At 43.3% G+C, this 26619-nt stretch overlaps 1 protein-coding gene across 6 annotated transcripts in view; it reads right to left on the bottom strand.

The window, feature by feature from the left end:
- LOC124554752 overlaps nt 1-26619 on the bottom strand; it is a 207831-nt gene that overhangs the window by 77610 nt on the left and 103602 nt on the right. For all 6 annotated transcript variants that reach the window (XR_006968432.1, XM_047128401.1, XM_047128402.1 and 3 more), the window contains one exon: nt 22718-22855. Coding sequence is in view for 5 of the 6 variants with exons in the window: in XM_047128401.1 (XP_046984357.1) it covers nt 22718-22855 (138 nt within the window). In the remaining variant the exon portion in view is untranslated. The remainder of the gene's footprint in view (nt 1-22717; nt 22856-26619) is intronic.

Raw genomic sequence — 26619 nt, forward strand, 5'->3', positions numbered from 1 at the left:
AGAATGATTGTGAGTCAATACACAGAGAGCAAAATTATACAAAGTCCAAAGATAAGACAGTTCAACTGTCTAAATTTTAACAATAAATTGTCAATGTATTTTTAGCAAAGTTCCTGAATTTACTGTCCCCCATGGAAAGTTGTCACACTGAAATTATTCTTAGAACCAAAAACTGGTTGAAACCCAAAGTAGAAAGCTCTGAAATATTTAGCAAGGCATGGAAAGTATATCGATGAGACAGATTGAATGTCATCAGTAAGGGAGTGTTTGTTCACTACAGTTGACAAAAGCACTGTGTCTATTAAGGTCGAAACAGAGTCTGACTGAAGTTATCTGGACATGTGTACACATCTAAGTGAACTCAATTTTTTTTTTAATTTTTTTTTTTTTACCAGCCACCCGATTCCACCGTGACAGTTTTAGACTCGCTCAAAGAGAGTCTATGCTCAGTAGTGTGGAAATACCAAGATCTTGCAATATTAGTTGGAGGCGACTTTAACCTACTGAGTATACAATGGGACATCCATGGGTTCACTGCAGGTGGTACAGATGGGCAGTCTTGTGAGGCACTTTTAAACAAGTTTTCTGAAAACTGTCTTGAGAAGCTAGTTAAAATTGTGATCATGATATCATAGAGACGATGGTTACTAAAGATAATAAATCCATCAAAAAAGCTAGGAGAGTATTTTTTCTATAAAGAGCAGATAAGACATTGTTAGCATCCCACTTAGGCAATTCACTTCCAATATGATGGATGTAGAAGAACTATGTGAAAAATTTAAACAGATTGCAAATCATGCTCTGGAGAAGTATATGCCAAGTAAGTGGATTAAGGGCAGAAAAGACCCGTTATGATTCAATAACAAAATTTGGAAAATGCTGAGGAAACAGTGACTGTTGAATTCTTGGTTCAACAAAGAATGAGCAAATGACAACAGGTAAAAGTTAGTAGAAATTCCTGCACCTGTAATAAGATGGATGTACAAAGCATACAACAACTTCCATCATCATATCAGATAAAAATATCTTGCCAAGAACCTGAGAAAATTCTGGTCCTACATAACATCGCTGAGTGGGCTGAAGGCTTCCATCCAGTCACTCATTGACCAGTCTGGTGTTGCAGCTGAAGATATCAAAACGAAAGCTGAAGTTTTAAATTCTGTGTTCAAAAAGTCGTTCACACAGGAGAATCATGAAAAGATACTATCGTTTGACCATTGCGCAGAATCCCGTATGGACAACATAGTAATAAGCATCCCTGGTGTACAGAAACATTTGAAAGAGTTGACAACAAATAAGTCACCAAGTACAGATAGAATCCCAATCTGGTTTCACAGGGAGTACTCTACAGCATTGGCCCATTACTTCGCTTGCATTTAGAACAGATCTCCAAAATGGTAGACCAATATACTTAACATTGGTTTGCTGAAGAATCCTTGAATATATTCTCAGTCTGAATACTTTAAATTCCCTTGAGATGGAAAAGCTCCTGTTCACAAATCATCACAGACTTAGAAAGCATTGACTGTGCAATGCTCAGCATGCCCTTTCCTCACATGATATCCTGCAAACTATGAATGAAGGACAACATGGAAATTCCACATTCTTAGATTTCCAGATTATGTTTAACATGGTGCCTCACTGCAGAGTGTTAACAAAGTTAAGAGCATAAAAAATAGCTTCACATACACGTGAATGGCTCAAAGACTTCTTAAGTACGAGAAACTATTATTTTGCCCTCTACAGTACGTGTTCATCAGAGACAAGGGTATCATCAGGAAGCCCCAGGTAAGTGTGATAGGAACAGCCTTATACTCTAGAAACATATATGATCTGATGGACACAGTGAGCAGAAATCTGCAACTGTTAGCTGATCATGGTACAGTGTACAGGAAAGTGTTTCTTGTTATGTTGTTGAGTGACTTTAGGATGATACAAGATGACTTAGACAAAATTTATTGTTGGTCTAAAAGTAGAAAACTCCAGGTTAATGCAGATGAGTACGAAAAAAACCTCTGTGAGGTTCTATTATAGTGTTAGTAGTGTTTTTCCTGACAGTGCCACATCTGTTAAATATTGAGGCATAATGTTGCGAAGCAATATGAAATGGAATAAGCACTTAAGGATGGTATTAGGAACTTCAGTTTATTTGGAGAATTTTACAGAAGTCTGGTTCATGTTTGAAGAAGAACCTGAACTTGAAGCTGACTGCATAATGATTCTACTGCCACCAATACACATTTTACACAAGGACTATAAAGATAAAATTAGAGAAATTAGGGCTTGTACGAAGGCATGCAGACAGTCACTTTTCTCTCACTCTACTTGTGAGTGGAACAGGAAATGTCTAGTGGTACAAGATACCCTCAGCCGTGCACCATATGGTGGTTTACAGAATATACATGTAGATGTAGATTCATAAAGAAAGTCTGTTGGTTTGGGGAATAAAGGGACCAAACTATAGGGTTATCAGTACCTTTTTCCTTATTCAAACAGGTCTTGAGTTAAAAACAGTCCTAAAAGGAGTTGGGGGAAGTAAAAGGCGTAAAACTAGCTACAAATCACACCAAAAGATAAAATGACAGAAGCCAACAGAAAGGGGAAAACATATGCTAAAAGGAGAAAGTAGTGGAAGGTATTAAAAGAATATAGCAGATTGCATGGGCTGGCTGATAGCAAAAATAAAAGAGGATGAGACAGTCACCCTGCAACACACTAAAATCTCAAGTCTAAAAGAAATGGCTAGGGGAACACAGGTAGGGAAAAGACGAACACCAAGGTGAACAGAAAGCAAAAAAAGAGTGGGGAAGAGTTAAAATGGCGGGAGGTTGGAGGCCGAGGAGAGAATGCCAGATGCCCACCCTTAGACTGTGTGATAAAAACCCCCCTCATGAACAAAATGTAAAACATCAGCCATTGAGGCATTGTCACCGAACGCCATTGGCAGTGTGGCAGGAAAGTTAAAAGTTCACCACAGAGCAACTAAAATTGGGCAGCCAAACAAGATGAGGACGACAGTCATGTGGGAGCCACAGAGACACCAGACACCAAGGCAGGTTCTCATGACGGAGGAGGTAACCATGTGCTAGCCAAGTATGGGCAATGCGGACCTGGCAAAGGACTACAGAGTCCCTGCGAGTGGCTCACTTGAATAACCGCTACACATTCATTGTCTCCTTGATAACATGTAGTTTATTTGGTGCACTGAGGGTGCATCATTCAGTATCCCAGATCGCAAAAACTTTACGGTGGAAGGCCGATTGGAGATCAGTATCCAGCAGGCCGTTCTCCAGAGTTGGTTTAACGGTAGCCTGTTTGGCCAGGTTGTCAGCAAGATAATTGTCTGGGATCCCGACATGTCCTGGGGTCCAAATGGAGGTCAATGAATGTCCACTATTTCTGAGGGCATAAAGAAACTCTTGGATAGTCATTACCAATTGATGGCAAGGGAAGCACTGGTCGAGAGCTTGTAGGCTGCTTAAGGAGTCACTACAGATGATGAAGGACTCACCAGTGCAGGAAAGGATATGCTCAAGAGCATGACAGATGGCTACCAACTCCACAGTGAAAACACTGCAGCCATCCAGCAAGGAGCGCTGTTCAGTACATCCAATGTGAGTGTAAGTGAAGCCAAGAAGCTTGTTGACCACTGATCCATTGTTGTGGACTATTTCTGAACCCTGGAACTTGTCGAGAATAGAAAAAAATTGCTGGTGGAGGGCCTCAGGTGGACCTGAGCCTTTTGGGCCTTGCGATAGGTCCAGACAAAGCTGTGGGCACGGCATGGACCATGGAGGTGTACTTAAGTGAACCCACAGGAAAGGTGGTAGAGGGAACATGTCGAGTTCAGTAAGAAGCGACCAGACATGGATTGCAATGAGAGTCCCCATTCTGGGCTGCTGCTGCGGGAGATGGATTGCAGTGTCAGGGAAAAGGAGACAGTAATTTGGATGGTGAGGCAAACAATAAATGTGGGTGGTATAATTTGCAAGCAGTGGGGAGATACTGAGGACCCTACTGCTAGTGCAAGACTATTAACGACAATTAAAAAGAGTCGGACACTCAGGACAGAGCCCTGCAGGACCCCATTCTCTTGGCTATGAGGCTATGTGGCGCACTGTGGGAAACACTGATACGAACTCTGAAAGTGCAGAGCAACAAGAAGTTCCGCATAAAAATTGGGAGGGGGTTCCGGAAACCTCACTCATGCAGACTAGTGAGGATGTGGTGTCGCCAAGTGGTATTGTAGGCCTGTGTCAGATCGAAAAAGATGCCAGTAAGGTGTTGTCACCAGGAAAAGGCCGACTGAATGGCAGACTCCAGGTGGACCAAGTTGTCCGTGGTGGACCGCTCTTGTCAAAAACCACCCTGTGTTGGAGCCAGAAGGCCCTGAGACTCAAGGAGCTAACACCACCAGCTCACAAAACCTTCGAGCAGCTTGAACAGAACATTGGTGAGGCTGATAGGATGATAGCTATCCACATATAGTGGGTTCTTAGCAGGTTTTAGCACTGGAAAGATGATACTTTCCCGCTATTGCGACGGGAATTCACCATCACCCCAGATGCAGCTGAAGATGGCAAGGAGGTGGTGCTGGTAATTAGCTGACAGATGTTTAGTTATTTGGGAATGGATGTGATCTGGGCCAGGGGATATGTCAGGACAGTCAGAAAGGGCACTGAGGAATTCCCACTCGCTGAAGGCAGCATTATATGGCTCAGAGTGGCATGGAGCAAAAGATAGGTGTTGTCGATCCACCGGCTGTTTGAGGAGATAAAAGGCAGGGTAGTAATTTTCAGACACAGAGGTGCAAGCATAATGCTTGGCAAGATGCTCTGCGATTACATCTGGATCAGCAGATCCAGCTCCATGTGTGGAAATTCCAGGTACACCTGAAGGGATCTGACAGCTGTAAAAGCATTGGAGCTTGGTCCAAGCCCGCAAAAGAGAGGTCCGTGTTCCAATGGTGCAGATGTATCGTTCCCAACACTCCTGCTTCCATCATTTGATGAGTAGGCAGACCTGGTCACAGGATTGTTGGAAGGCAATGAGGTTCTCCAGAGACAGGTGGCACTTATAACATTGGAGGGTCCACCTATGACCTCTAATGGCTGCAGTAATTTCTGGCGACCACCAAGGCACCGACTTCCACCATAGGCAACTTGAGGAATGAGATATTGCCAACAATGGTACTAGTGATGGTGTGGACCACCTCATTGATGTATGCATGCAACGGAGATTCAACGGTGGTAGCTGAGGTGAAAGCACCCTAGTAAGCCTTGGGAAAAGCCCATCTGCGCAAGTGTCAAAATGAGTGATGGTGGGGTAGAGACAAGAAGAGTGGAAAGTGGTCACTACCACACAAGTCATCGTGAGCTCTCCAGTGGATAAACAGGAGAAGGCCAGTACTGCAGACTGAGAGATCAATGGCTGAGTATAAGCCATATGCCACACTGAAATGCGTGGGGACACCTGTATTCAGGACCCAAGGTCGAGTTGAGTTAATACGTCCTCGACATGTTTACCAAAGCCAGTAACCTTGGTTCCACCTCACAAAGCGTTATGGGCATTAAAATCACGCAGAAGTAGACAAGGTGAGGGAGTTAGGAAATTAGTGTAGCAAATACATGGGGTGGCACTTCACCAACTGGAGGGAGGTAGACGTTATAGATGGTAATTTCCTGTGTTTTCCTCACCCTGACAGCCACAGCTTCTAAAAGTGTTTGAGGGGACACAGGTTCACTACAGACAGAGGTAAGGACATAGGTACAAATTCCACCTGACAGTATGTCACAGTCAGTACGGTTTTTGTAGTACCCCCAATAGCCATGAAGTGCAGGGGTCCACATTGTGGGAAACCAGGGTTCCTGAAGGGCAACGAAAAAGCAAGTGTAACGCTTAAGAGCTGTCGTAACTCAGACAGGTGAGAGAAAAAATCATTGCAGTTCCACTGGAGGATGACACTTCCCGTAGTCAGAGAAGGCATGAAGTGACCAAGGAGGCAGTTTACGCCTCAGCATTAACTGCTGCCTCCGGTTGAGTATTGTATCCATTTTCACTGCAGGTGAGGCGTTAGTGAGATCCAGGTCTTTGGGGGATGCTAAATTCTCTACCTCATCCTCAGAATCCGAACTGGTAGGGAGTGGTAGTGTTGGGGCCACCAGAGAGTCCTGTTTCTTAGCAGACTTCTTCATCTGCTTGCTCTCTTGATTCTCTTTAGGGGCTTGCTGGGAAGGCTTCTCCGAACCAGCTTCAGGCACGAAGGAAGACTGTGAAACCTTTTGTCCAACAGCTTGTGGCTCCTTCAGCCACTGATGAGTGTTCACTGTTGCGTTAGTGGAGATCTCTGAAGGGAGAGTCCCTAGGGACCACTTCTGTGCGAGAGGGGCCGGAGGAGGCTGAAGCCTCTCTGGCTACGAGGAGAAGTCCGATGTACCCAGCATTTCAAGGGGGAGGGGGCGGGGGGGTGGTACTTCTCCCAAAGTAGCCGCTTTGGGAGAGACAAAAAAAAGAATGCCCCCAACATCAAGGGGACAGATGTATTCGGGCGGCTCTGAGGGTCCACTGTATGAGATGTCAGAACCACACTCACATATGAGGGAAATGTCAACATAGCTGCAGCTTTCAAATTGACAAAGGTTGGAACTTTAATAGTGGCAACTATTTATTTACAGCTTGTACAAAATAGATACGTGTTTCAAAGTTTTACTAATTTTCGAAGTAGTTACCAGCATTGTGTATAACCCGTTGCCAGTGATATGGAAGTCCTAGGATACTCTTAGCAGTGCCAGTTGTGTTGACAGCTCGTGTGGCGTGGCCTACTGCATGACGAATTTGTAGCAGTTCTGAAGCAAATGCCGTGAAGTGTTTCCTTCAGTTTAGAAATCAAGTTGAACTTACGAGTCAGAGGAGTGCAGTAGGTGGTATAGCACTTAGTAACCCCATCAGTCAAACAAATCAGTAACAGCTTGCACTGTATGTGCTTGAGAATTGTCCTGCAAAATGATGGTCAGATCCCACAGAAAGTGTCATCACTTCTGTCTCTAAGTTGGTTGTAGGTTGAGCCCGCATCTCGTGGTCGTGCGGTAGCGTTCTCGCTTCCCACACCCGGGTTCCCGGGTTCGATTCCCGGCGGGGTCAGGGATTTTCTCTGCCTCGTGATGGCTGGGTGTTGTGTGCTGTCCTTAGGTTAGTTAGGTTTAAGTAGTTCTAAGTTCTAGGGGACTGATGACCATAGATGTTAAGTCCCATAGTGCTCAGAGCCATTTGAACCATTTTTTGTAGGTTGTGTTCCAAAAATGAACGGCATAGAGAAATAAGTGATGACACTTTCTGCAGGACCTGACTATCATTTTGCAGGACAATGCTCAAGCATGTACAGTGCAAGCTGTTACTGATTTGTTTGAATGATAGGGCTGCTAAGTGCTGTACCACCTACTGCACTCCCCTGACTTAAGCTCTCGTAAGTTCAACTCGATTTCTATACTAAAGAAACCCTTCACGACATTTGCTTCAGAACTGCTACAAATTCATCGGGCAATAGAGCGCGCCGCTCGAACTGTCAACACAACTGGCATTGCTAAGAATATCCTATGACTTCCACATCACTGACAACACATTATACACAATGCTGGTGACTACTTTGAAAGTCAGCAAAGCTTTGAAACACGTATCTATTTTGTATGAGCTGTAAATAAATAGTTGCCACTATTAAACATCCAACCCTCGTACATTATCATCTTGGTAAGTGAGCTGGTCCAGGGTCTTGTACTCCATAATTTTCTGCTTTCTTTGGAGTACTGTGCAGTCTGGCAAGCAGGGGGAGTGGTGCACCCCACAGTTAACACAAGTGGAAGGATGTGCACATGGAGTATTTGGATGCAGTGGATGCCCACATTCTCAACATGTGGCTCTGGAATTGCAGCAGGAAGACATGTGCCTGAAGTTCCAGCACTAAAAGCACCTCATAGGGGGAGGGACGTATGGTTTTACGTCACATCAGTATACCATCATCTTGACATTTTCAGGCAATGAATCACCCTCAAAGGCCAAGAAGAAGACACTGGTAGCAACCCTATTGTCTTTGTGTCCCCTAAAGATGTGCTGGATGAAGTGAACACCCTGCCGTTCTAAATTGGCGCGGAGCTTATCGTCAGACTGCAAGAGAAGGTCGTGATGCAAAATAATCCCCTGGACCATGTTGAGGCTTTTATGTGGGATGATGGAAACAGGAATATTACCCAGCTGGTCACAGGCTAACAATGCCCAGGACTGGGCCGGGGATGCTGTCTGAATGAGGCCTGCTCCATTTCTCATTTTTGACAGCGCAGCCACTTCCCCAAACTTGTCCTCCAGGTGATCGACAAAAATTAAGGCTCTGTAGCCAGAAAGGAGTCCTGATCCATTATGCTGCAGACTGAATACCTTGGCAAATAAGGCTCTCTCTTTTCAATAGTTCTATGTTCCTCCCCTGGTGTGGCTAGGGAGGGGAACAATTTGGGGTCATAATTCTCAGCATTAAATTCGACTTTCCATTTTTTAGAGACTGTTGTGGCAATTCAGTCCCCAGTAAAAGATGATTTGGTCCACTTCATTGCAGGTCATCCGCCCTGATGCCGCCCACTCAGATCAGGGACTCTCCCCACGGGCACCACCGAGCCACAGCAAAGGCCACCTGGCGCGATGGCCGTTGCCGAGAGTCCTGATGCCCCAAGAAGGTGGATATTTACTCCTTGGCATACATGGGGAGTGTGCAGGCCAGGCATCAGCAGTGCGATCCCTGTGTTGTCAGAGGGCCACCATCACAGGGGTACATGACGATCCCATCATGATGGACTGGCAACTGTGCTGGATTTTGGGTTATGAGAAATCCAATATTGTCATGGGGGTGAAGGAGGACAGCAGGCTATAACTGGATTGCAGGTGGAGTTGCAGATCCAAGACAATAAGAGGTGCAGAAGGTCTAATCGCACACTGGATATATGGTGCACCATGTAAAGTGTCCTTCCCCAAATGGCCCACACTTCACCACGTAAGGTGTCCTTCCCCAAATGGCCCACACTTCACCACGTAAGGTGTCCTCCCCCAAATGGCCTGCACTTCAGATAATTTTGAAAGATGTGTACGTAAACTCTAAAAGGAGAACCATAACTGATTAGGTCAAAAAGTGGGAGACTCCTTTTAGTCACCTCTTATGACAGGCAGGAATACCTTGGGCCTATTCTAACCCCAAACCTGCAGGGGAGCAAAGAACTTCTGTACCAACACATGTCACTTGGAACAACTACTGCAGGGAGATGCCAAATTCACCTGGAACAAGATGCAAGAAAGATCTTTCTTTGTCCTTAAGGAGATGTAACATCTTCTCCAGTTCTAGCATCGTTTGATGAGAATGTTAAAACACAGTTTCATAGTGATGCTAGTGGTTTTAGAATAGAGGCATTTCTAGTGCAAATTCAGGAAGGTACTGAAAAAGTGATAGCTCACACTTAGGCATTAACAAGTTCTTGCCATATTTATTTGGCACACCACTTACTGTTGTGACAGACCACAATTCTCTCTGCTGGCTGAATAGTTGGAAGGATCCATTGTGTTGACTGGTGAAATGGACACTGTGACTTCAGGAGAACAAGCTCATATTTTACAAGGAACTGAAGTTGATTAGTCGTAACCAATTTTATCAGCCCAATTGTTGGAATCCTGGTGAACTATTTTTGCCTTGACTGTGAACAACAGTTGATGGTCCCATCTAGTTCAGCTGAGTGCTTGTACATGTGGCAAAAGTGTATGTTATTTCTGTGTTCTCGACAGGAAAACTTTGTACTTGTGTTAACATGGACATTTCACCTAAGAAGGAGGCAAAAACAGTTGCTATTCATGAACACACTTCTATGACAGCAAGAGACATTGCCTCAGTTGTTGGTGTGGAAAAATTTAGTGTTTCACAACTTATTACGACATATAGTGAAATGCCTCCCTGTTTCCAAAGAGAAAAGGCTGATGTGAATGAAACTGAAAAACCATCCCTACAACCGACAAAATTCTGCTTAGAAAATGTAGAATTCATCCTCACAAGACAAGTAAGGACTTTAAAAGAGATATATTGGCTACTGGGGTCAAAATTGTCTGTTCAACAGTATGGTACTGGCTTCTTGATTGTGGGCAGAAGGCACAAAAGTCAATAAAGAAGCAGTTGCTAACACCTGTCATGAAGAAAAACCAGTTGGCATGGGCCATAATATATAAATCTTGGACCTCTAATGACTGGAAAGTTGTAATTTTAGTGATGAGTAACATTTTATTGTTCAAGGTTAGAGAGCACAGGTTTTCACAGGAAGCTCCCATGAGACAGTTGGATCATCTGTTGAGGCACTGTCACCTAACACAATAGGTAGTGCATCAGGAAGGTTAAAAGTTCATCTCAGGGCAGCTAAATTTGGACAGTGACACTGAGGTGGGTCCTCGCAGTGTAGGAAGTGACTGAGAGTCAGTCAAGAATGGCCGATGCAGAGCCAGCAAAGGACAATTGAGTCCTTGCAAGAGGACCTCCACACATTCGTCTTCTCCTTTACTTGTCAGCAAAGTCAAGGAGTGTCATTCTGTTTCCAGATCCCAAAAAACTTTGTGGTATAACACCAAGAAAAGATCAGACTCTGGTACCTGATCTCCAGACTTTGTTTACGAGTAGCCCGTTTGGCTAGCCTGTCGGCAAGTTCATTTCCTGGGATTCCGACATGTGTTGGGGTCCATATGAAGACCACTGACTGTCCATGTTGTTTGGGGACATAAACAGACTCTAGGATAGCCATTATCAACAGATGGTGACGATAGCACTGGTCAAAAGCTTGTAAGGTGCTCAAGGAGTTCCCTACAAATGAGGAAGGACTTGCTAGTGCAGGAATGGATATGCTCAAGAGCATGAGATATGGCTACAGGCTATGCAGCAAAAACACTGCAGTCAGTGCTGTCCAGTATGTACTGTGTGAGCATAAGTGAACCCAATGTGACCATCTACCATTGAGCCATCCACGTAGACCATTTCTGAGCCCTGCAACTCACCGAGAATAGAGAAAAATTGGTGGTGAAGGGCCTCAGGATGAACTGAGTCTTTTGGGCCTTGCCATAAGTCCAGATGAAGCTTTGGTCAAGGTATACAAGGGTGTAGGTGAGTGGACTCGGAGCAGAGGTGGTAGAGGGAAAGACTCAAGTTCTGTAAGAATTGACTGGATGCAGACTGCAATTGTAATTCCCAATCTGGGCTACAGTTGTGAGAGATGGAGTGCCATGTTAGAGAAAAGAAGATGGTAATTGGGATGTTTAGGCAAGCTGCAAATGTGTGCAGTATAATCTCCAAGCAGTTGTTGTCACCTGATCCACAATGGAGGAACCACAGCTTCCACGAGTAGGCTGTTCGCTGGGCTCATTCAGAAAGCTCCCATTGCAAATCGAACTCCACAGTGGTGTATAGGGGTCAGCATCTGCAATGCTGAGGGCCGTGCTGAACCATGCGCCAGGCTCCCGTAGTCCAGATGGGACTGTACCAGGGCTTTGTATAGCTGCAACTGTGTGGGAATTTGCACCCCAGTCAGTATGACTCAAACATCGAAGAATGTTAAGATGCCACCAGCACTTTTGCTTAAGCTGATGAAGATGGTGAAGCCAAGTTAAGCAGGCACTGAAAGCAGTCCTAAAAAGTAATAATAGCCCACTACATTAAGCAGATGGTTATCAAGATAAAGTTGTTGGTGCAGGTGAACTGTACGACGGTCACAGAAGCACAAGTCTTGGTGATTGAAAACTGAAAGCCGTGGGTGAGGGCACATGACTGCACCTTTCATGTGGGTTCCTGCAGTCGACATTCAGCCACACCAATGGTATATGAGCAAAAGGAAATGCAGAAGTTGTCAGCACATAAGAACGATGATATGAGGACCGCACAGCTGCTGCAAGACCATTAATGGCCACTAAAAAGTGTGGGACACTCAGCACAAAGCCCCAAGGGACCCTATTCCCTTGGATATGGGGCAAACTGTGTGAAGCACTAACTTGAACTCTGAAGCTGCATATAAATCAGGAGCGGGCCCCAGAGACCGCACTTGTGTAATGTACCAAGGATGTGGTGTCGCCAAGTGGTGTCATAGGCTTTTGTCAGGTCAAGAAAGACTGCAATATGATGATGACAGCAGGAAAATGTTGTTAGGATGGCAGACTCCAGGTATACCAAGTCATCAATGGTGGAGCGACTGTGGTGAAACTCGCCCCAAGACTAAAGGAGACAACACAACCGCCAGCTTACCATACGTTCGAGCAGCTTGCACAGAATGTTGGCGAGGCTAATAGGACAATAGCTACCCACACCTAGTGGGTTCTTAATGTGTTTTAGCACTGGAACAATGATACTTTCTCGCCATTATGACAGGAATTCACCATCACTCCAGATGCAGTTGAAGATGGCAAGGAGGTGGTAATTTTCAGACACAGAGGTTTGAGCTCGGCAAAATACTCTGTGATTGTGTCTGGGTCAATAGATTCAGTTCCATGTGTGGAAATTCCAGGTATACTGGCAGGGGTCTGACATCCGTAAAGGCATCTGAGCTTTGTCCAAATCTAGGAAGGAGAGGCTCATGTAGCAATAGTGGAAACGTACCATTCTCAGCACTCCTGATTCTGTCTTTTGATTACCTGACGGACTTGGGCACGTAGCCATTTGAAGGCAATAAGGTGATCCACTGATGGGTGCCACTTATGACATTATAGGGCCTGCCTACGATCCATAATGGCCATAGCAATTTCTGGCGACCACCAAGGCATTTTCTTCTGAGGAACACGGGATTGCTGATTCAACCACAGAAACAATGGTTGTAGTAACATCCTGGACCACCACAACGATGGTACCAAGCAATTGAGATCCCACAGTGGTAGCAGAGCCCTTCTGTACAAGCATTTAGGTGAATGACACCATGAGAGGGACAGGATCAGCGGACAGTGGCCACTATGACACAAGTTGTCGTGAGCTCTCTAGTGGATAGATGGTAGAAGGCCAGGACAGTAAACTGAGAGATCAGTGACCAAGTATGTACCATGCACCACACTGAAGTGAGCGGGGACACCTATATTTAGGAGGCAAAGGTTGAGATGAGTGAGTAGATTCTCGACATCTTTACCGTGGCCAAGAATTTTCGATCCACACACAAAGTGTTATGGGTGTTCAAATCACCCAGAAGTAGAAAAGGTGGGGGGTGTTGAGAAATTAGGGCAGCCAATACACGGTGCAGGACTTCACAATCTGTTGGAAGATAGATGGTGTAGACAGTAAATTCCTGCATTGTCCTCACTCTGACAGCCACAGCTTCTAATGGTGTTATAAATGGCCAGGTTTGACATATACAGAGGTAAGGACATATGTACATACTTCACCTGACATCCTGTTACAGTCAGTACGATTTTTGTAACACCCTCAACAGCTTTGAAGGGCGGGGGGCGGCACTCCTGGAAACCAGACTTCCTGAAGAGCAATGCAAGAAGCAGGTATATTGCTTAAGAGCTATCGTAACTCAGCCAGGTGGGGAGAAAAACCACCACAACTCCACTGGAGGATGAAGCCACCAGTAGTCTGGGAAGGCATGAAGGGACCAAGGAGGCAGTTTATGCCTAAGAATCATCTGCAGCCACCGGCTGAGTGCTTGTATCTAATACCCTCGCTGCTGAGGCCTCGGAGAGATCTAGGTCCTCAGGGAATGCTAAAATCTCGACCTCATTCTCATTCTTGGAAGCATTATTGGTAGGGAGTGGTGGTGTGGGGGTCACTGGAGTATCTTGTTTCTTAACAGACTTCTTCTTCACTTGTTTGAGCTTGCTGGGAGGGCCTCTCTGAAGAAGCTTCAGGTACAGAGGAAGACTTAGAACAAGACTTTGAAGTCCTTCGACCAGCAGCTTGTGGATCCTTCAGCCCACTTTGCATGGAGTGAGACTTTGGGAAGCAGAGTCCCAAGGGAACCATTCCATGTGAGAGGAGCCAGAGGAGGCTGTTGCTTCTCCAGCTTGGAGGAGGGGACTGACGTCGCCGGCATTTAGGGGAGGGGTTTTGCTCCCAAAGTAGATGCTTTGGGTACAAAAGATGAAGAAGTGCCCCCAACCACCAAGGGGAGGGGAATGTAGCTGGGCAGTCCTGAGGGGCCACTGTAGAAGGCTTCGACAAGGTGACCACAGTCGCCAGTGAGTGACATTGTTGTTGTGTAGGCGTAAGATGAGAGCAATCGAACAGGGTTCAACCAGTCATACTTCTTTTTAGCCTCTTGATAAGTCATCCTGTCTGAGCTGTTGTAAAAATTGCTGTTTTGAAGAGCTCGCCGCAGTGCATAGTGTGAAGCAGTCGCCTTCCGTTTCTGGTGGTGGCGCCGCTGTGGCAATCGCAGCTTTGGTGTCTCCCTCTGGTGGGAAAAGGGGAAAGGTTGCCAGTTCACGTGCATATAAGGGGCGCTATGAGCTCGCCAGTGGGTCAGTCTCTCGTCCCCAGCTTGCTAGTCGGTCTCTCATCTGCATTTGTTAGGCAGTTAGTGTCTGTCTGTCGTTCAGAGTGCTAGTATGTCTGTCGTTCGGATCAACCTTTAAAGCCAGCAAAATGAGAGTCTTCCCATTCCGCCAGTAAGAGAACTCAGTGAGTGGTCGCCCAGTCGGGGCTTAGTTCCTGCATCTGAGTCTGCGCGTTAGGACACCAGTCTGCTCGAGTTTGCTCAGGCAATGGTTATTGGCATTTGGATCGATCGGTTGGTCGGTCGTGCACTGAGACACAAGATGAATTGTCCGTCTTGAGCATCGGCGCATGTAAGGTCGCCACGTGAGTCCAGTGGGTCGCGGCATGTAGCGAGGGGTAGTGACTTTGCGGTCGACACGAGAGCAACAGGAGTCAACCCACGACATCAGTCTGGCCGGTGCGAGCTGCGATGCCATGAGACGGGAGATCGGCGCGCCTTCCTGTGTCTATTGAAGAGGCTGGCAGCAGACGGTTCGGGAGAGTGATTTAGGGGTGCTGTGCCAGGTCTTCTCGAGAAATCGCAGTTTATTAGAAGTTAAGTGATTGGTAATATGTTGTTTGATTTACTCTTGTTAAATTCTACTTGTTTTCTTGGTGAGGTCACCAGCTGTTTCGCTTTGGGGTCATCCCACTATTCTTCTCCGTTTGCCCACCCGCGGGAAGGTGGTTGTTTATAAATTGGGTGGTCCGTTTTTCCCTTGTGGAGTAGGGACGGGTTAGAGCAACCTGTGGTTCAGGTTGTTTGGTAATCTCCCTATCAATCTACCGTACCTTAGTAGCTGTATCTGTCATGTTTGTCGGATTTGGTGTGTTAACGAATTTATTGCTTGGAATGTAATGGCCTGATACCTGAAATATGTTTTGATCTTTGGAAACTTTGATATTATTGCCTATGATCTTGAGAGGCAGTATCTGTGTACTGTAGAGCATCTTAACTATTGTTTGGTCAACCTTGTAGAATTTTATATAAGATTGCATTTCATGGGCTTTTATTTAAATGATCATTTTAGTATATAAAGTTGCCACCCTTTCACCGTAAGACTTTTCTTAGAAGTTAAAATCAAGTTGCACCTTCGGTGGCAAGGTTAATATTTTAATTGTTAGTGTTTTGGACCATTTCCATCCCTCCTACGGGGGTGCATAGTGTGTGTGATTGTGTAAATTGTTAGAACTTTTACTTTAAATTTATCTGGTGTGTTGCAGATTTGCACCAGTGTAGTCTTTCAGAGGCTGTTGTGAGCAGTCGTAACTATGGCTGTGTCAAAAGGGAGCAGCAAGGTTCTCTGCCCGAAAGCTTATACAATCAAAACTTGTTTCTTTCTGCCTCTGAATTTTTTGTAACTTTGATATTTAGAGGGTGCTTTCTGATTATAATTTTAAATCTGTTTCTTTTTTAAAAAATGCTTTTAGGCACTATTAAAGTAAATAAAATTCCCATTTGTTAAAATGAATTTGGTTATGATTTCATCAGTTACTTCCTGGCAACTACTTCCATGCTTACATAGTGTGATTAAATGTGTTAATGTTCTTGATGAATTGCTAGTAAATAAAATAAATTCTTACAAATATTCTTTGAAAATAAATCACAGTTCACTGTCCAGGGCTTGTACTCCATAATTTTCCCCTCCTTTTGGAGAACCACGCAGTCCACCTAGCAGGGAGTGCAGCACTCTCCACAGCTGACACAGGTAGGAGGAGGGGCACATGGAGTGTTCGGATGCAGTAGATGTCAGCAGTCTCCACATGCAGCGCTGGAAGTGCACTGGGAAGATTCGTGACTGAATTTCCAGCACTTAAAGCACTGCATAGGGTATACCATCACCCTCACCTTTTCAGGTAATGAATCACCCTCAAAGGCTAAAATGAAGGCACCAGCAGTGATGCTGTTATCTTTAGGTCCCTTATGTCCCCTATGGACAAGCTCGTCAAAGTGAACACCCAATCATTCAAAATTGGCGTGTAGCTCATTATCGGACCACAATAGGAGATATCGATGAAAAATAATCCCCTGGACCATGTTTAGGCTTTTATGGTAACTGACCAAAACAGGAATCTTGTCACATGTGAGCAACACCATGACAGGACTGGGGATGCAGTATGAATCAAGACTGATCCATTCCATATTTTGGACATTGTCGCCACTTCCCCAAACTTATCTTCAAGGTGTTTCAAAAATTAGGAAGGATTCCCATCAGTTCTGCTGCCAACTAAATATTGAGGCGAATATGGTTCTCTTTTGTCTATAGCCCTATGTTCCTCCCAATAGCGTAGCAAGTGAGGGGAACGATTTGGGGTTGTACTTATCTGCAATAAAGCCTACCTTGCCTTTCTTAGAGACTGGTGGGGCCATTCAGTTACCAGCAAAAGATGACGTGTTCTACTTCACTGTGAGTCATCTGCCCTGATGCCACCCACTCCAACCAGGGGCTTTTCCCCATGGGCTCTACTCAGTCTCAGCAAAGGCCACCTGGCAGGATGGGCATTGTCAGAAGTCCTGATGCCCCAGACAGATGGGCATCTACTCCTTGGCATACATGGGGAGTTTGCAGCTCAGGCATCAGCAGTGTGATTCCTGTGTTGTCAGGGGACTACAACCAAGTGAATACATGATGGTCCTCCACAACGAACTGGCTACCATGGTGGATATAGAGTGCCAAAAGAGCCATCGTAATTACGGGTGCAGAAGACAACAGTGGACAGTGGAAGTAGATGACACACCTTGTAACGTGTCCTTCCCCAAATACCTCGATTACGGGTGAAGTTGCAGAGCTATGACAATAACAAGTGCAGAAGGTCTCAGCGCATGAGGGATATATGATGCACCACGTAAGGCGTCCTTTCCCAAAAGGCTCACACTTCTGTAGAATTTATAAAGGTGGAAGTCAAAACCTAAAAGGGGACCATAAATGATTAGGCTGAAAAGTAGGAGACTCCTTTTAGTCACCTCTTATGACAGGCAGGAATACCTCATGTATATTCTAGCCCCCGAACACACAGAGAGGAAAAGCAGAAGCAGAGACAAGGATGCTGACTGCCTTTCAAGGAATCCTTTAGCAGAACACAGCAATGTGGATGAAATATCAGTCACTGTTGTGCATTAAATAATATTCTGTTGAACACAGGGAAGTTCCAGCACTATTGACAATCACAAAAGCCTTGGAGGAGGAATCAATCAAAGGAGAATTCCAATCAATTAATGGAATACTGTATGAAAGGATTTACAGTCAAATGGGGTGGGAATGATCATCCCAGCTCATCTACAGCCAGCTATCCTGAGGCTTTTCTACGATGATCCAACCTCTGGGCTCTTGGGATTTCTGAAGATCTGACATAATGAGGCACAGGTATCACCAGCCAGGTGTCTACCAGTCCATTGGACACTATGTGAACCACTACATGGAATGCCAACAATGGAAGCACATGCCACAATTATCTTAATGTGAAGCTCACAAAATAGCAAAGTTCTCTGTAGAAGACGACATTCTGAAGCACAGAGCATGCCTTGTGATGATCTCTCATCTTGGAAAAGTTTTCCAGTTGAGATTAGTATCAGAGGTAATTTCATGTTGTGGCATCATTGGCAGGATGACAGCTGCCTACCATCCGTAGAAGAATGACCTTACAGAACACTTTAATAAGATGCTGGCAGATGTATTCTAGATGCATTTTATTGGAAAACAGAAAGATTGGGCTACAATACTGCCCGATGTGACATCTAAAGCCAGCAAAACAAAGCAAGACACTACAGGCTTCACACTGTTCTTTCTGCTTCATGGTTGTGAGAACAGAACAACAATGGATACACTGTTCCCATTTTGATCGGAGAATAGTCAGGATAATTATGTGAAACACTTATCAACCACGACTGGAGAAGCAGAACAGCTGGCTCACATACAGACCCTGGATGCTCAGGAAAAGGACCAAGAGCACTATAGTGCCAAACAGTGAGATACAGCCCAGGAGACTTGGTTTGGATTTTTATGACTGTGCAGAAAGTAGGACTATCGGAAAAGTTACTAACACATTACTTTGGGGCCTATTATATCCTTTGATGGATGTCATAAACAAAATTGAGAATTATGACCCTCCATCAAGGAGACAGAAGTGCAAAGACGTTGTACTTGCGTGCCGTATGAATCCCTACTACAGTCCTGAGGTGCACATTGATGATGGGGGCTTCTTGTTCAAGGAAACTGAAGACCTGCTCAATGATCGTGGAGCTTTGACGCAATGGGCTACCTTTGAGGCTCATCATACTGAAGAAGATGTAAGAACATGACCGGAATGCGAGACACCACAAGTGCCGCCATACAGAGGACTACTGACATGATATAGATCCAGGGCGATATAGTCAACTCCACTGAGAATTGCTGTAACAGCTGGTTATTGTTTCTCCGGGAGAGGGAGCAGTGCCAGGAGTTATGGCACATACAGGGTGGCGTAGAGATTTGTGTCATTGGCTGGTGTACTATAGGTCATCTGTTCAAACCTGACCACCTGCACTTACTTGATATACAGTATTTATCATTTCTGGAATGTTCTTCAAATATCTTAAGTTTGTAATGTTTCTGTATTCTGGTATATTCAATGTCTGTATAAACCATTCAGCCTTTGTGTGGGTCTATTTGTAAAATTATCATCTTGGCTTGTTTTCACTTCTCTGGCTCACACCAGTCAGGTTCCGGTTGTTGCGGCATACTGCTCTACAAAGAAAATTTAGTAGGTCACCGGAAGTAGGCACAATAGGAAGGCAAGATATTTTGTTATTTTTAATCATTTAGTTGAAACGAATGACGATATTAATGTTTTTTTATGAAATACAGTGTAATAAGTACAACTGTATAGTGTTCCTCACATTTCTATTCAAATTATGATGTTTATTATGGAGCAAATAATACACTACTGGCCATTAAAATTGCTACACCAAGAAGAAATGAAGATGATCAATGGGTATGTATTGGACAAATATATTATACTAGAGCTGACATGTGATTACATTTTCACACAATTTGGGTGCATAGATCCTGAGAAATCAGTACCCAGAACAACCACCTCTGGCAGTAATAACAGCCTTGATACGCCTGGGCATTGAGTCAAACAGAGCTTGGATGGCGTGTACAGGTACAGCTGCCCTTGCAGCTTCAACACGATACTACAGTTCATCAAGAGTAGTGACTGGTGTATTGTGACGAGCCAGTTGCTCGGCCACCATTGACCAGACATTTTCAATTGGTGAGAGGTCTAGAGAATGTGCTGGCCAGGGCAGCAGTCGAATATTTTCTGTATCCAGAAAGGCCCGTACAGGACCTGCAACATGCGGTCGTGCATTATCCTCTACACAGAGTACGCGAAAGAACTTGCCCCCCTTCTAACAGCCATGTACCGCAAGTCTCTAGAGGAACGGAGGGTTCCAAATGATTGGAAAAGAGCACAGATAGTCCCAGTCCTCAAGAAGGGTCATACACCTATATCTCTTACGTCGATCTCTTGTAGAATTTTAGAACATGTTTTTTGCTCGCGTATCATGTCATTTCTGGAAACCCAGAATCTACTATGTAGGAATCAACATGGATTCCGGAAACAGCGATCGTGTGAGACCCAACTCGCCTTATTTGTTCATGAGACCCAGAAAATATTAGATACAGGCTCCCAGGTAGATGCTATTTTTCTTGACTTCCGGAAGGCGTTCGATACAGTTCCGCACTGTCGCCTGATAAACAAAGTAAGAGCCTACGGAATATCAGACCAGCTGTGTGGCTGGATTGAAGAGTTTTTAGCAAACAGAACACAGCATGTTGTTATCAATGGAGAGACGTCTACAGACGTTAAAGTAACCTCTGGCGTGCCACAGGGGAGTGTTATGGGACCATTGCTTTTCACAATATATGTAAATGACTTAGTAGATAGTGTCGGAAGTTCCATGCGGCTTTTCGCGGATGATGCTGTAGTATACAGAGAAGTTGCAGCATTAGAAAATTGTAGCGAAATGCAGGAAGATCTGCAGCGGATAGGCACTTGGTGCAGGGAGTGGCAGCTGACCCTTAACATAGACAAATGTAATGTATTGCGAATACATAGAAAGAAGGATCATTTATTGTATGATTATATGATAGCGGAACAAACACTGGTAGCAGTTACGTCTGTAAAATATCTGGGAGTATACGTGCGGAACGATTTGAAGTGGAATGATCATATAAAATTAATTGTTGGTAAGGCGGGTACCAGGTTGAGATTCATTGGGAGAGTGCTTAGAAAATGTAGTCCATCAAAAAAGGAGGTGGCTTACAAAACACTCGTTCGACCTATACTTGAGTATTGCTCATCAGTGTGGGATCCGTACCAGGTCGGGTTGACGGAAGAGATAGAGAAGATCCAAAGAAGAGCGGCACGTTTCGTTACCGGGTTATTTGGTAACCGTGATAGCGTTACGGAGATGTTTAATAAACTCAAGTGGCAGACTCTGCAAGAGAGGCGCTCTGCATCGCGGTGTAACTTGCTCGCCAGGTCTCGAGAGGGTGCGTTTCTGGATGAGGTATCGAATATATTGCTTCCCCCTACTTATACCTCCCGAGGAGACCACGAATGTAAAATTAGAGAGATTAGAGCGCGCACGGAGGCTTTCAGACAGTCGTTCTTCCCGCGAACCATACGCGACTGGAACAGGAAAGGGAGGTAATGACAGTGGCACGTAAAGTGCCCTCCGCCACACACCGCTGGGTGGCTTGTGGAGTATCAATGTAGATGTAGTAGATGTAGAAATGTAGGGTTTCGCAGGGATCGAATGAAGGGTAGAGCCATGGGTCATAAAACATCTGAAATGTAACGTCCCCTGTTCAAAGTGCCATCAATGCGAACAAGAGGTGACCGAGATGTGTAACCAGTTGCACCCCATACCATCACGCCGGGTGATACGCCTATATGGCGATGACAAATACACACTTAGAATGTGCGTTCATCGCGATTGTCGTCAAACACGGATGGGACCATCATGATGCTGTAAACAGAACCTGGATTGATCTGAAAAAATGACATTTTGCCATTCGTGCACCCAGGTTCGTTGTTGAGTACACCATAGCAGGCGCTCCTGTCTGTGATGCTGTGTCAAGGGTAACCGCAGCCATGGTCTCCAAGCTGATAGTCCATGCTGCTGCAAACGTCATCGAACTGTTCGTGCAGACGGTTGTTGTCTTGCAAACATCCCCATCTGTTGAGACGTGGCTGCACGATCTGTTACAGTCATGCGGATAAGATGCCTGTCATCTCGACTGCTAGTGATACAAGGCTGTTGGGATCCAGCACGGCGTTCCGTATTACCCTCCTGAACCCACCGATTCCATATTCTGCTAACAGTCATTGGATCTCAACCAATGCGAGCAGCAATGTCGTGATACGATAAACCGCAATCGCGATAGGCTACAATCTGACCTTTATCAAAGTTGGAAACGTGATTGTACGCATTTCTCCTCTTACACAAGGCATCACAACATTTCACCAGGCAACACCGGTCAACTGCTGTTTGTGGATGAGAAATCGGTTGGAAACTTTCCTCATGTCAGCACGTTGTAGGTGTCGCCACCGGTGCCAACCTTTTGTGAATGCTCTGAAAGGCTAATCATTTACATATCACAGCATCTTCTTCCTGTCAGTTAAATTTTGCGTCTGTAGCACGTCATCTTCGTGGTGTAGCAATTTTAATGGCCAGTAGTGTAGATAGCCGATAGTGGTTAAGTGTTGCACTTCACTGATGACTCTGCATTTGGTTTTGGACTTAATTGTGGCTCTGACATGACATATTTCAATAACTGGAACTCAACATTGCTTGAAGTGAGGCTTCAAACACTGCATCTTTTTTTTTCGCCTATACCAAAGGTCAATATCAAGTCTTTAATGCTGATGTTACAATAGTTCAAAAATGTCATTATCAACATTGAAACATCAAGGCTTAAACCCAGAACATAAATATTTTGTAAATAATGCTGATCACTGAACATTTCTAATTGTCATTGCTGATATCTTAGAATTAAGTGAAATAATTATTCAATAAATTTCAGGGACTAAATAAAAATTACACCAAACAGAAAATAGCCTGATTATTCTCTTTAGCATATATTTAGCTATTCTGTGTCTGTAATTAAAACAATTTCACACTTGTGTATACAATAGTAAAAGTAATTTCACACTTACCAGAATGAAATATCGTGGCTGACTGTCCTTTCTTGACAACTTTAAGAGTTCACCCTCCTTCAGAAATATTCTGCCTGGCTTGATTATTTCATAATTATTGAGTTGAGCTTGGAGCTGAAGTAATTTACTTAAATGATCCTGGGCAACGTAAAAAAAAAAAAAAATAACTTTACAAATAAGAAATACATGTTTGACAAGAAAGCATATTATACACTGAACAACAGTAGCTGAACAGCACTCTTTAATCGTAAATTGGCACTTGGATGCTATTACAACCTTTTTACCCACACAGAATGAGACAGAGCGCCATATGCTCTATGGAAGAGCTTAAATACTCTAAAGTTGAAAGCCAACTGCCTGCCAAAATATTTTCAAAAATCTCACAAACGTTCCAACTATTCTCCACAAAGTTACATCAATTGATTTGGATTCAACGAAAAGGAGTATAGGAGAAGACACATCTGCAACAAAGTACAATTGGGCATGTCATTTCCAACAACATACAAGGACCACCAAAACACGCTGAAGCTGATTCACAGAACTAGCAGTACATTGAATGGAACAGATATTCAGGTATTATTAAATGCTATTAACTGTTGCAGCTGATGACAGACAGAGTGCAATCATACTGACATGTCATTTATGTTCAATATTCTTCCTGCAGCAAACAATAATGCAATCCGTGTAGCTGAACACTGGAAATGTAAGATTTAATGATAATTCTGGGTACTAAACAAGCATGTTAAAATTAAAAAGCATGTATCAGATAAAGTGTGAATAGCATTATGAATACCTATTGGGATACTTTGAATCCAGATATTGTGTGATAATCTGTAGACTGTCATTCTGCAATAATGTAAAACTGCAGTGAAGCAGCAAATATTTCTTACAGTTAAACTGAAAATTTTAAAATAATGTTGTGGCAATCTGCATTTCCTCAACAAAATCTCTCAATTTTTTGTAACTATGACATGTCATGCTCACAGATGTTTAAATATTTTACAATGCAGTGATGTTGCTCCACTTATGTGGCCATTGAGAGCTATTTCATGTACCCACAACGACATTTCACCCTCTTTTTAAACAGAGAACTTTATGTTAAAAAAAGTTCTAAATGTATTACCACTGAGGAGACAATTTTCTAATTGAAACACGCAGTTATTAAAATCACATTATAATTACCCAGTTTTGTCTATCATAAAATTTCTTTACATTATTACATATCTGATACAGACAATTCAACTGTATATGAGCATGTCTTGGGATTGTTAATAGAGTGACAATTTGTATCTCCAGCAAAATTCTTGTCTGGAAAATAGTGTACCTAGACGGAGACGACATTTCAGAGTGCTGGTAAAATACAGTCTCTTTTTCCAATAATTTATTTATTCTACATGGGTTTAAATTTTCATGACAATTCTATTCTAGTGATACAGAGTGCCATACCAACTTAATACAGAGATAATATCACATCAGGAAAAAAAACTCAAGTTGTCATGAGATCTCCAGGGTTTCAATGCCTAACTTGGTAGGACATTTATAAATGGTCATTTGCCTGGGAATTTGCCCAAAGCGGTTTTAAATGGCCAAAAATCTGGGTATTTATAAAAAAAGTACCTTTTAAAGTTTTTACTGCTAGAATGTACGATTTACCAATTAAAATAAGGGATGGTATGATATTCCTGATATTAAAAACTGTTTTCATTTAATCCTATGTATGTCATTCATTTATTATGTATATCATTCATTTATTACTAAGAACAAAAGGAAAGAAGAGAGAAGCATTTTTTTTCCTTTTTAAACTAGAATTACAACTTGCTGTACCAAGGAATGGCGCATGTTGCTCACAGCTGCTTATCGTTTATAATATTACCAGATCTACTCTCCACTCTTGGTTTCTCTCTGTCGCAGCCACACACACACACACACACACACACACACACACACACACACACACACACACACATTAAACAACTGTGTAGTGATAAGCTGGTATAAAAAAACATTGTCCTTAAGTCATCGCTTTGTAATATAATGCATTTTATAGCCCATGTTAAATCTCTGAATATTATTGAAGAATGACCATTGATAACAAAATTATTACTCAATGTATTAAACAACTGACACGTGTTTCTTGATGATAAATTTATTCTTAAATGTTAAACTGCTTTCAGTGGGGGAGGGGGGAGAGCAACATACGAGACAGATTATAGTTTTCTGTTCTGATCCTTTCTTTTATCCACTTTTGCATGAGTGCACTGCTGTGATGATAAAATAATGACATTAGCACGAGTTTAATAACAAAAGAATGAATGCACACCTTGCAGCTTATCTTCCTGATCCAGCAGTACAAGGTAGTAACCTGAAGCGTTTTGAGGTGTTTGATGCAACAAGCTTTGTTTGTGGCACAGCAAAGAACACTGGACTAAATGTTATTCAGGATAGAGAGAATTTCTTATAGGGACAAACAAGGAATAGGATCCATACAAAGTATGTGGGAAGGAGTGAGTCCTCTCCCTCAGGAAGATAAAAATCATCATGTAAATCTTTCATTGTGGTGGTGAGGTTTACAAGGAACTTGTGAATTTGCAGAAGCTGCCATAGAAATTCTGGGCACATCAGTTAAATCTGCAGTGACAGAGCATTCCTTCAGCACTTGCAAAGACAAAATGGAAAGGAACCCAATGGTCAACAAGGAATAAGATTCAGGAGAATCTGGGGCAGAGTCAGAACTTGATGATTCTTCTTCATCTTATGAAGATCAAGAAACTGACAACAATTTTTTAATTTTTTTTGCTGTAGTATAATATAAGTAAACATACTACCTACAGGCTAGCTGCTTAATTTAAGCTATACTTTATTTCAAAAATACTTTTAAACTTGAGTGTTGCTTTCTTCTTTTGTTATGCCCTACCCCAAGAACTGACCTCATTAAAGATCTAAAAAGTTATATTTACAGTCCAATTTGTTTTCCCTAAGAACTTTGCCCTAACTTTCAAGCATCTTTTTCTACTTGGTTAGCAAACCACTAAAAAAGCAGTGTCACAAAACACCTTTTCCAATACAAAATATTAGAACAAAAATTTTTATAAGCGCCACTTGCCAATTCATCTTTAAAATGCATAATTGTCTGGGCATTTTGGGCATTTGCCCACGCATTTATCCTTGGCATTTGTTCCAATTTATAAATGCCCAGGCATTTTACACCACTAACTGTGACTGTATATTAATAAAAAATAAATAGCGATAATTGCACCCAGCCATATATAAATTTTTCTTTTTGTTTCCATACACGCACATAAATGATCTGTCAGTTTGGGTGTGCACTGATCAGAATGATTATTCACAGCACAGCTATCTAGACGAAATGTCACTGTTGAGTGACTGTAGAGATATTCATGATTAAAATGTACATTACAGATTTACTTTTGTTTATTGACTGGAGTCCTTACACTACCAATTTTCAGGGACTCAGCCCTCTTTTCAGGTGTATCTGTAAGTAAAATAAATAATTCCTCCAAACTGCAGGACCATACACATGCAAACAAAACTGGAGAAAAAACATAACTGGGGATCAGAAAAATGCACACCATCATGCATACCTATAAATAGAAGGTTGATGCATTTATGTCAAAGCTAACTTGTGAGGTAACAAATCAGCTGTACAGGACTCATCAGACTGAATACCTAAATGTACGCACGCAACATGCACATTTCAACTGCAACTGACATAAGTCTTCCACAGTCTGAAAATGCTAGCGATAGGGCATAGAGTCTAAAGCAATCAAATAAAGCCAGATGGGAGGCAGAAGGCTGAAAATAGCAGGCTAAAAACTATGTAACATGTAGCTAGCTTACAAAATGACCACCGAGCGAGGTGGCGCAGTGGTTAGCACACTGGA

The sequence above is a fragment of the Schistocerca americana genome, chromosome X (genome assembly GCF_021461395.2).
Source record: "Schistocerca americana isolate TAMUIC-IGC-003095 chromosome X, iqSchAmer2.1, whole genome shotgun sequence".
NCBI lineage: Eukaryota > Metazoa > Arthropoda > Insecta > Orthoptera > Acrididae > Schistocerca > Schistocerca americana.